General features: G+C 55.6%; 2 protein-coding genes across 3 annotated transcripts; one reads left to right on the forward strand and one right to left on the reverse strand.

Moving 5' to 3' along the window:
• On the reverse strand, positions 1-3,098 carry NDUFA3 (NADH:ubiquinone oxidoreductase subunit A3). Of its 2 annotated transcripts, none has more exons than XM_003127410.5 (4): positions 2,952-3,098; positions 2,658-2,732; positions 606-683; positions 1-156 (listed from the first exon to the last, which is right to left on the reverse strand). In XM_003127410.5, the coding sequence occupies exons 1-4, from the start codon at positions 2,959-2,961 to the stop codon at positions 65-67; spliced, it is 255 nt and encodes an 84-aa protein (XP_003127458.1). In that variant the 5' UTR covers positions 2,962-3,098; the 3' UTR covers positions 1-64. The 2 variants fall into 2 exon arrangements, with proteins under 2 accessions (XP_003127458.1, XP_005664878.2); XM_005664821.3 differs by having other exon boundaries at positions 2,862-2,976.
• Positions 3,214-11,178, forward strand: OSCAR (osteoclast associated, immunoglobulin-like receptor). The gene is made up of 5 exons (XM_021094885.1): positions 3,214-4,130; positions 5,098-5,130; positions 8,329-8,628; positions 10,025-10,306; positions 10,606-11,178. Exons 1-5 carry the CDS (start codon positions 4,094-4,096, stop codon positions 10,740-10,742), a joined length of 789 nt encoding a protein of 262 aa, XP_020950544.1. The 5' UTR covers positions 3,214-4,093; the 3' UTR covers positions 10,743-11,178.

Consider the following 11,178-nt stretch of genomic DNA (forward strand, 5'->3'; position numbering starts at 1 on the left):
TGGTTTTCATATTTTTATTGGGGGCCGCTGGGGAGGCGGCCTCTCTCCCCGCCAGCGGAGGTGCTCACAGGTTCTTCAGCCACTCCAGGCTGGGGCCCTGGGGGTCCTGGGGGTGGCTGGGCACGTCGGGCATGTTCCCATCATCTCGGAGGGGCACTGTGGGACAGGAGGGTGGACCAATGAGACCAGCCGGTCACCGGGGGCCACAGGGAAGGGCTGGCCCCGAGGGCTTATGTTCAGAGAGCAACGTGAGACCCCAGGGGAGAGAGAATCAGAATCGGGGAAGCATGGAGAGACTGGGAGACGTGGGAAGGCAGAGAGATGGATACAGAAAGGAAACTCAGAGACAGAGCCGACGGAGATGAGGCAGCAGGACAGAGATCTGCGAGGTGGAGAAGAGACCCCAGGAGACAAAGCTCCAGAGAGCAACAGACGGGAACTCAGACACAGACAGGAAGTGACTTGTATGGCTGGTGGATCACAGCTCTTACAGACAGAGTCCAGGCTGCGCTGCAGCGTCTCAGACCCCTGCAGAGGAGAGACCCGCCTGGTGCTAATCCCCCCAGCACCAGGAGGCCCAGGACAGGGCGCTGGCTCCCACTCACCTGGGTAGTTGTAGGGTGTGGCCCGGTTGATCCTGATGGCGTAGTTGGTGTAGGGGCTGAGGGAGGGCAGAATTATAGCTGTGGAGAGACATGGGGCAGGAGGGTGAGGCCCAGGGGAGGGGGCAGCGGCAGGGACAGAGGCTGAGCCTGGGCACTTGGGGGTCAAGGTCATAGGGGGAGGGGAGCGAGGCAGTCCAGCACCTCCAGGAGGTCCCCTGGCTCCCTGGGATCCCCACCTATCAGCAGAAGGGTTTATAAACACAGCAGGGTCCCCAGAGAAACACGGGACCGAGAGGGCCCAGGAGAGAAGGGGGTGGTTCCGGAGTGGAATGAATGCCTCTGCGCGTAGGGGTCGTCATGGAGCACACTGGTGGGTGTCTTGGGAATGTTCCAGAGGAATCACGAACTGTTACAAACTGAGGGGGTGGGGCAGGGTGCAGAAAGGAATGTTCCAGGCCAATGCTGTCCAACAGAAGCTTAAAGAGCCACATGTGTAATCAAGACTACATTTTCTGACAGCCATGTTAAAAGTTAAAACGTACAAGTTAATCTAGAAAAACACATTTAACCTATTATATCCAAAACATTTCAACATATCAACATAAAAAAAAATCGATATTTCACACACATTTTTTTTCTTTTTCAGCTGCCCCAGTGACATGTGTTAGTTCCCAGGCTAGGGATCGAAACTGAGCCAGAGCTCCGACCTACACCACATCTGCAGCAATGCTGGATCCTTAACCCTCGCCAGGCTGGGGATCGGATCAAACTGGCGCCTCCAGAGACAAGATGGATCATTAATCCACTGTGCCACAGCAGGAACTCCTATATACTTTTTGTTATATTAAGACTTTGAAATCTGATGTGTACTTAACACGAGCATAACATGGGGAGCAGTGGGTTAAGAATCTGACTCCAACAGCTCAGGTCGCTGTGGCAGCACGGGTTTGATCCCCAGCCCAGCAGAGTGGGTTAAAGGATCTGGCTGCCACAGCTGCAGTTAAGATTCAATCCCTGGCCCAGGAACTTAATAGTAAGTAAATAAATAAATGTACCATCTCAGGAGTTCCCATCATGACTCAGTGGAAATGAATCCGACTAGGAACCATGAGGACACAGGTTCGATCCCTGGCCCGGCTCAGTAGGTTAAGGATCCAGCACTGCCATGAGCTGTAGTGTAGGTCGCAGATACAGCTAGGATCTGGTTGTTGTGGCTGTGGTGGAGGCCGGCGGCTGCAGCTCTGATTCAACCCCTAGCCTGGGAACCTCCATATGCCTTGGGTGCAGCCCTGAGAAAAAAAAAAAAAAGACAAAAAATAAAGTAAATGTACCATCTCAGTCCACACTAGCCCCATTTCCAGTGCTCAGGGGGCCGGGACAACTGGGTTCTAGAATTCCACCCAGTGTGTGGCCTGCCAACCAGCAGTACTGATAAGACCTGGGAACTTGTCAGAAATGCAGCACCCCGGGCCTCACCCCAGACCTCTGAATCAGGTCTGGGCTGTATTCTAACAAGAACCCCACTTCCTCCGCTGCCACCTTAAAGTAAGAGTAGCCCTGTTCTAGCACTGAGGTTCTCAATGGGGGAGGCACATTAGAATCAGGGGACTTCCACCAAACACAAGATTCTCAAGCCCCACCTCACCCCACTCAACTCAGAATCTGGTAGAGGGTGAGGGCGAAAGAGGAGAGTAAGAACAATACTTTTCATTTGTTATTATTTTTCTTAGCACTCAAGAGTTTATCATGCACGGCCAGGGTTGAGAACCTCTTCTCTGAAGGGATAACGGATCTCTTGGGTGGGCGTGTACGGGGTGGGGAGCGACGGGGTGGTGGAGGAGCCATAACAGTAGGGGTGGGGGTAGCCCAGGGAAGTCGCGGGGGTACTGGCACGCAAGTGGGGACACAGAACTTTGAAGGTGGGGGTCGGGCCTCGGGAGTACAGGACGGAACGCTGGTGAGGGGGTGATGGGACCTCCAAGGGAGTGGAGGAGGTGAAGCCGGGACGCAGGTTGGGGGTGCTGCATGTTCGTGCCTGGGGCACTCACTCACCGAGGCCCCCGATGGCGAAGGACGCCACCAGCACCGGCTCCTTGGCCCAGGCATTCTTTAGGAAGGAGGCGATTCCTGGAAGGATGGGTGAGGAGGGTCACCCCTGCAGAGGATGCCCCCGGTGACCTCTACCCCTCTCGCGCCACCCCCGACCTGGAGGAGCCCTTTCGTGACCTCTACACCCCCCTCTTGCCCGGACCCCACCTCCTCTACTGGGGCTCCGCCGTGCCCTAGCCCCTGCACTACGCCGGGTTCCCAGAAGCATCCCTGCGCGCCAGCGGCGCCAGCACTTACTCCCGGCCATCTTGGTCTCGGCGGCGGCGTGGACGCGGGGCGCTCTGGGAGTTGTGGTCCTCGCGCACTGCCGCTGCCGTCCGAGTCCGCGCGTGCGCAGTGCTGCAGACCAGCCCTCCAAGAAAGTGGCGAGGGCGCAGAGCACTCTGGGAACTGGGGTCCTTGCCCTCGAGCCGCGTGCTGAGTCCGCGCGTGCGCACTGCGTTGAAGGAGGCGGCGACGCAGGTTTACGTGCAGATCTGCCTTGGCACACCTGCCCCTGCTTTTATTTTTCTCTCAGTCTAGAAGGTCGTTCCGGAGGAGTAATTTGTAGTCCTCCTGCTGCGGCCCAGCTAAGGCGGAATGCATCAGTCTTCATTTTATGGTTTATTTCTAAAAGCCCATTTTCCCTATGGAGAACGAGGCTGGGAGAGGATGAATGACCGACCTGTCATTAAAGGTCGCAGTTCAAAATCGTTCGTTCCTCTCATCCCAGAAAGATTAGCGGCCTTCTGGAGATTCTCACAGTGATCTCCGTTATAGCTCACATCATTTTGTTTTGTTTTAACTCAGTGGTCGGGATCCATCAGATTGCGAACTGCTTGAGTGCAATTAATAATGAGGTCTGATTCCCATCTGTGCCCTGCCGGGCCACTGTGCAGCACAGGATCTGGCACATAATAGGTGCTAACTTTTTCCCCCCTTTTAAGAGGCGAACCTGCAGCATACGGAACTTCCCGGGCTAGGGGCAGAATCAGGGCTACAGCAGCAGGCCTTCACCACAGCCACAGCAACACAGGATCTGAGCTGCATCTGTGACCTAGGACACAGCTTGCCGCAAGGCTGGATGCTTAACCCACTGACCGAGGCCAGGGATAGAACCTACATCCTCAAAGACACCATGTCGGGATCCTAACTCACTTAGCCACAACAGGAAGCCCTAATTTTTTTAAAGTTGAATGAACACAACAGTTATCACTTCCCCCTCCCAACTTTTTCTACTGCATCATGGGGTTGTGACACAGTCACCCAGGGGCCCCCACTTCTCTCCTCCCTTCAGTAAACCAGGCTCAGCCTTTCTGACATTGCGTCACTTCCCAGAAGGAGAGAGGGCACAGCTGAGCCCTGGCTCCTGTTCCTGCTCCAGCTGAGATCTGCCCACCATGGCCTTGGTGCTGCTCCTTCAACTGCTGACTGTCTGTAAGACACCCACCCCCTTCTCCCTGGGTCCCTGTCGGGGCTGGGAACCCCGACACTGGCAGTGGGGAGGGAGTGTAATCGAGACTTCGGGTCTCCTTGAGGGCAGAGCAGGGTGACTCTGCACCATCCAAGGGCTTGGAGCTCTCGGACAGAATAACAGGACTGCGGCCCAGACCCCTGAGTCCTAAGGCAAGAGGACACAGGGGCCCGGAATTCCTGGGTTCCAGGAAAAGGAAGAATATGGGGGCAGGATTTCCTAGATCATGAAGCAAGAGAGGGCTAGGGACCGAACTCCAGGACAGGGAGTGAAAGGGTCTGGATTTTAATGCAGGAGGGAGATGGAAACCAGGGCACTGGGGGCCCTGGGAAAGGAGGAAACTGGGGGCCCAGGCTCCTGCACCCCAGGGGGAAGGAACTGTGGGATGAGATTATGGTCTCCGGGAAAAGGTGAAGCCAAGGGCCTGAACTCTGGGGTGTAGACACAAGAGGGGCTTGGGTCCAGACTTTTGGCTTTTTTTTTGGTCTTTTTGTCTTTTCTAGGGCCTCGCCTGCGGCATATGGAGGTTCCCAGGTGAGGCTAGGGGTCTAATCAGAGCTGTTGCTGCCAGCCTATGCCAGAGCCACAGCAACGCCAGTTCCGAGCCGCGTCTGCAACCTACACCACAGCTCACGGCAATGCCGGATCCTTAACCCACTGAGCAAGGCTAGGGATCGAACCCGCAACCTCATGGCTCCTAGTCGGAATTCGTTTCCACTGCGCTAAACAGGAACTCCCAGACTTTTAGCTTCTTAAATAGGTGGGGATTCAACATCTCGATTTACGGCTACTGGAAGAGGAGGAGGTACAAGCAAGACTCTTGCTTCCCGGAGGACAGAGGGCTGGGGACTTGGATTCCTGGGTGCCCAGCAAGGAGGAAATGGGAGCAGCCAAAGCTTTGACGAGCCCAAGCCTTGTCTCCTTTTATAGGGCCGGCGTGTCGCGCGGACATCACTCCAACTGGTGAGTAACCATCCCCCTCCCCCTCCCCTTCTTCTGCGTGTTGCTGACACCCCACGTCCACCGACTCAAGATTGTATTTTGGTGCCCAGGATTTCCTCATGTCCCTCCTCCCTCCTTTCTTTCTTTCTTTCCCTCCTTCCTTCCTCATCCTTTTTAGTGACCAGTGTAGTTAAGGCGTGAAGGTCATGGACCCCATCTTCACCTTCATATCCACTCATGACCTTGAACGAACCATTGCAAGCTAAGACTGAGTTTCCTGCTCTGTAAAATGGGCTGTGCTGAGCACTTAATAAAATCCCTTGTGTAAAACCCTTGGCTCAGAGCGTGGCAAAGCACAGGGCTCAAGAAATAGGATCTCTGGAGTTCCCGTCGTGGCTCAGTGGTTAACGAATCCGACTAGGAACCATGAGGTTGTGGGTTCAATCCCTGGCCTTGCTCAGTGGATTAAGGATCCAGCGTTGCCATGAGCTGTGGTGTAGGTCGCAGACGCGGCTCAGATCCTGCCTTGCTGTGGCTCTGGTATAGGCCGGTGGCTACAGCTCCAATTAGACCCCTAGCCTGGGAACCTCCATATGCCATGGGAGCGGCTCAAGAAATGGCAGAAAGGAGTTCCCGTCGTGGCTCAGTGGTTAACGAATCCGACTAGGAACCATGAGGTTGCGGGTTCGGTCCCTGCCCTTGCTCAGTGGGTTAACGATCCGGCGTTGCCGTGAGCTGTGCTGTAGGTTGCAGACGCGGCTCGGATCCCGCGTTGCTGTGGCTCTGGTGTAGGCCGGTGGCTACAGCTCCGATTAGACCCCTAGCCTGGGAACCTCCATATGCCGCGGGAGCGGCCCAAGAAATAGCAACAACAACAAAAGACAAAAGACAAAAAAAAAAAAAAGAAATGGCAGAAAGAAAGAAAAGAAAAAGAAATAGGATCTCTGGAGTTCCCATCGCGGCTCAGTGGAAACGACTCTGACTAGGATCCATGAGGACGCAGCTGGAATCCCTGGCCTCGCTCAGTGGCTTAAAGACCCAGGGTTGCCGTGAGCTGTGGTGTAGGTTGGAGACGTGGCTTGGATCCAGTGTTGCTGTGGCTGTGGTGTAGGCTTGCAGCTACAGCTTGGATTCGACCCCTAGCCTGGGAACCTCCATATGTCATGAGTACAGCCCTAAAAAGACCAAAAAAAGAAAAAAGAAATAGGATCTCTGGCAATACCAATTATTTCCCTGTTTGGAAAGTAGGATCCTTTACCTTGAGGTAGCTCTGGGTTTTTCTCCAGGGTTTCTGATGGGCGAGACCTCTCTCTCTCTCTCTTTTTATTTTAAAGGGTGCACATGCAGCATATGGAGGTTCCCAGGCCAGGGGTCTAATCGGAGCTGTAGGTGCCAGCCTACACCACAGCCACGGCAACGCAGGATCTGGGATCTGAGCCACGTCTGCAACTTACATCACAGTTCATGGCAATGCTGGATCCTTAACCCACTGAGCAAGGCCAGGGATCGAACCTGCAACCTCATGAATACTAGTCGGGGTTCATTTCCACTGAACTCCCTGACGGGTGAGCCCTCTTCTTCCTCTCAATTTCCCCCATGATGGCTCCCACTTCAAATCCGAATCACCTGGAGTGCCATTAACACCGAAGCTATCAATTTATTGAAATTATTATTTTTTAAATGCTCAAGCTAACATAACTTCATGGTTTTAGAAATGAGTTATTATCTAAGGACATATAACAACCTCCCTCTTCCCCTTCCTCAGCTTTCTTAAATAATTTCTGTATCCTTACAAAAATTTTCCATGCATTCAAAGACCTATGTGCATTTGTGTATGTTGTCTTTTTTCCCCAAAGCAAAATTGCTCCTTCGTGACTCACACTGTTCTGCATCTTACTTTACAATCTCTCTTGGAGATATTCCCATGTCCTTAGAGCTACTTCTACCCGCGGCAAATGCAAGTTCCTGGGCCGGGGATTGAACTCGCGCCAGAGCAGTGACAAGGCCAGATCCGTAACCCACTGAGCTACCAAAGAACCCCAGGGATTTTTCTTTTTTGTATTTTTAGGGCCCCACTTGTGGCATATGGAGGTTCCCAGGTTAGGGGTCTAATCGGAGCTGTAGCTGCCGGCCTACACCACAGCCACAGCAACACAGGATCCGAGCCGAGTCTGCGACCTTCACCACAGCTCACGGCAACACCAGATCCTTAACCCACTGAGTGAGGCCAAGGATTGAACCCATATCCTCATGGATGCTAGTCAGATTCATTTCTGATAAGCCACACGGGAACTCCCAAAAACTCCAGTTTGCTTTTTTTTAATTCAACAATTTTTTTCCCCTCAAATAGCAAGTTTTGGCACCTACTGAAATATGTTGAATATGTTACAAATATTCTGGAAGGCAATTTGAAATCACAGGTTTCCGGGGACTAGTCTCTCTTCTTTTTTAAATGATTTTTAATTTTTCCATCATAGCTGGTTTACAGTGTTCTGTCAGTTTGTTACTGCACAGCAAGGTGACCCAGTCACATGTACATATATATACTTTCTTACCAATCTCTTAAAATGATGTTTAAAAACCATGACGTAGGAGTTCCCGCTGTGGCACAGTGGGTTAAGAACCTGACTGCAACAACTCACGTTGCTGTAGAAACTCGGGCTCAATCCACAGCCTACTGCGGTGGGTTTAAGGACTGGCTGCAGCTGTTGTGTAGGTTGCAGCTGTGGCTCAGATTCAATCCCTGGCCTGGGAACTTCCATAGGCCTCTGGTGAGTGCCATAAATAAATTAAAAACTGTGGGAGTTCCCGTCGTGGTTCACTGGTTAACGAATCGGACTAGGAACCAGGAGGTTGTGGGTTTGATCCCTGGCCTCACTCAGTGGGTTAAGGCAGGTGGCTACAGCTCCGATTAGACCCCTAGCCCAAGAACCTCCATATGCTATGGGAGCAGCCCTAAAAAGACCAAAAAAAAAAAAAAAAAAAAAAAAAAATAAAAACTGTGCAGTAAAGGGCAGGCATCAATGCCCTGTCCTCTGATGGGCAGCTAGTTTGGACAAACCTGGGTTGGGGTCCAGCATCTCCCCTTTTTTACAGGCAGGAAACTAAGGCTGGGGAAGGGGCACAGATTTGCAAGGAGATTTTCCTCCTACCCCCGCTGACCCCCCATCTCCTGGGCTCCCAGGAAGCCTGAGGACCCAGGCAGCCCCATTTCTTCAGTCCCACCAGCCTCATACCCCAAGCCGTGGCTGGAGGCTCAGCCGGCAGCAATTGTGACCCCCGGAATCAACATCACCTTGAGGTGCTGGGCCCCCCAGCCTGCCTGGAGGTTTGCACTCTTCAAATATGGAGACGCGGCTCCTGTGATTTACCGGGACGTGGCTTCGGAGCTGGCGGAGTTCTTCCTGGAGGAGGTGACCCCAGCCCAGGGGGGCAGTTACCGCTGCTGCTACCGAAGACTAAGCTGGGGGCCAGGGGTCTGGTCCCACCCCAGTGATACCCTGGAACTGCTGGTGACAGGTGAGGTCTGGGGAGGGGGGCGTGGTATGTGGAGAAAAGACAGAGGTGGGATGAAGGAAGGGGGGAGAGAGAGAGACAAGCTTACACAATGACGTAAAAAAAAGAGCTACAAGGAGTTCCCGTCGTGGCGCAGTGGAAACGAATCCGACTAGGAACCATGAGGTTGCAGGTTCGATCCCTGGCCTCGCTCAGTGGGTTGAGGATCCAGCGTTGCCGTGAGCTGTGGTGTAGGTCGCAGAGGAGGCTCAGATCTGGTGTTGGTGTGGCTCTGGTGTAGGTGGGCGGCTACAGCTCCGATTTGACCCCTAGCCTGGGAACGTCCATATGCCACAGGTGTGGCCCTAAAAGAAGAAAAAAAAGCTATAAGGAGAGAGGGAGAGAGAAAACACCAAAGAAACAGGGGGGATTCCCAACCGAGGGCAATTGTGACCCGCAGCCCCTAAATCTGTCAATAGCCGGAGACATGGTGGGTTGTCACGACCTGGGAAGGGTGGGTTCCTGGCATATCATGGGCAAAGGCCAGAAATGCTACAAAAGGTCCTGCAACACACAGGCCACTCCAGCCTCCCCCCCGCCCCGCGCCCCACCCCGCCCTGAATTATTCAGATTCACCCAAAATGTCACTAGCACTGAAACTGGGAAACCTTGGAAGAGACGAAGCCTGAGACCCAGCGGGTGTGAAACACGGAATTTTAGTGAAGCATGAGCACCGTGGGGAAAAGCGACAAAAGGGCGGGTAGCGATGGGGAGAGAGACACGCCGCCTTGGGGACGCAGGCGCCGGGAGAGACAGGGACAAGGGGGCTCCAGGGCACAGAGCGGGACACGGACACACAGAAAGTGGAGACAGCGGCGGGACTCTGGTCTGGACGGGAGGAGGGAGAAGGGCAGAGTGTGATGGGGTTGAAAGCGTGACGGGGGAGGAGAGGGGGGAGGAAGAGGGAAGAGAGAGGGAGGAGGGGGGAGGAGAGGGAGGGAGGAGGTAAGAGGAAGGGGGGAGAGGGAAGAGGGAGGGGGAGAGGGAGGGGGAAGAGGGAGAGGGGAGGGGGAAGGGGAGAGGGAGGGGGGAGTGGGGAGAGAGGGGAGGGAAAGAGAGGGGAGAGGGAGGGAGGAGAGAGGGGGAGAGGGAGGGGGAGGGGAAGAGGGAGGGAGGAGGGGGGAGAGGGGGGAAAAGGAAGGGGGGAGAGGGAAGAGGGAGGGGGGGAAAGGGAGGGAAGGAGAGAGGAGAGGGAGGGAAGGAGAGGGGAGAGGGAGGGGAGAGGGGAAGAGGGAGGGGGGAGGGGGAGGGCGGAAAGAGGAAGGAGGCGGGAAGGAGGGGCGAGGACGACTGGGAGGAAGAGGGAGAGAGAGAAGGTGGGCAGCACCACACCCGCGGCCCCCGACCTCCTTCCTTGCAGACGAGCTGCCGCGCCCGTCGCTGGTGGCGCTGCCCGGGCCGGTGGTGGCGCCCTGGGCCAACGTGAGCCTGCGCTGCGCCGGCCGCGTGGGGGGCATGAGCTTCGCGCTGTACCGCGTCGGCGTGGCGGCCCCGCTGCAGTACCGCCGCTCGGCGCAGCCCTGGGCCGACTTCCCGCTTCCCGGCGCCCGCGCACCCGGCACCTACAGCTGCTACTACCACACGCCCTCCGCCCCCTACGTGCTGTCCCAGCGCAGCGAGCCGCTGGTCATCAGCGCGGACGGTGAGGGGACCCGTCCCCCAGGCCCTCCTCCCCCGGACCCAGGGGTCCAGCCCCCAGCCCCCAGCCCCTCCTCCCTCGGACCCAGGGGTCCAGGCTCCAGCCCCTTCCCCCTCGGACCCAGGGGTCCGGCCCCCAGGCCCTCCTCCCTCAGCCCCTTAAGTCCCAGACTCCTGCTCCCACGGACCCAAATTAAGTCTAAGACTGACGTGTCGCGACCCCATCCTGGAGGTTAGAGACCCAGAGGGTGGGCAGAGACTGCAGGTTTGTCCGCTGACCGCCTCTCCCTTGCCGCCCCGCAGGCTCAGGCTCCTCGGACTACACCCAGGGCAACGTCGTCCGCCTGGGGCTGGCCGGTCTGGTTCTCGCCTTCCTGGGCACACTGGTGGTTTTCGACTGGCGCAGCCGGAGTCGCGCCCCTGGCAGCATGTGGGCCTGAGTTCAGGGGACAGAGAAGACTTCCCGGAGGGGGTGGAGAAGAAGCCCGGATGCCTTGGGTTGGGCGGACCCTTCCAGGAGCCCCACAGCCCTCCCGGCTGAACCTAGCTTCCCCGGTAATGACAACCTTGGCACCACGCCCTCCATTTTCCTATGGGTCACTTCCCAGGACTCTGATTGATGGGTGGAAGGCGCGATCAGTGGCTAAGCCTTCCTAGCTAAGGGACACCTGAGTTCGAATCCCAGTGCTGCTGCTCCCTCACTGGGGGATATTAGGAAAGCGGCCCTTCCCAGCCTTGGTTGCTCTGGCTGTAAAATGGGGCCACTGGAATTGCCCACTTCCTAGGATCGTTGTAGGATTAAGTGGACAGTGCACATGAAGGGTTTCAGTCAGTAACTGGCTCGTAGTTAATGCGCAATAAATGTTAGCTACCATC

The sequence above is a fragment of the Sus scrofa genome, chromosome 6 (genome assembly GCF_000003025.6).
Source record: "Sus scrofa isolate TJ Tabasco breed Duroc chromosome 6, Sscrofa11.1, whole genome shotgun sequence".
NCBI classification, from domain to species: Eukaryota; Metazoa; Chordata; class Mammalia; order Artiodactyla; family Suidae; genus Sus; species Sus scrofa.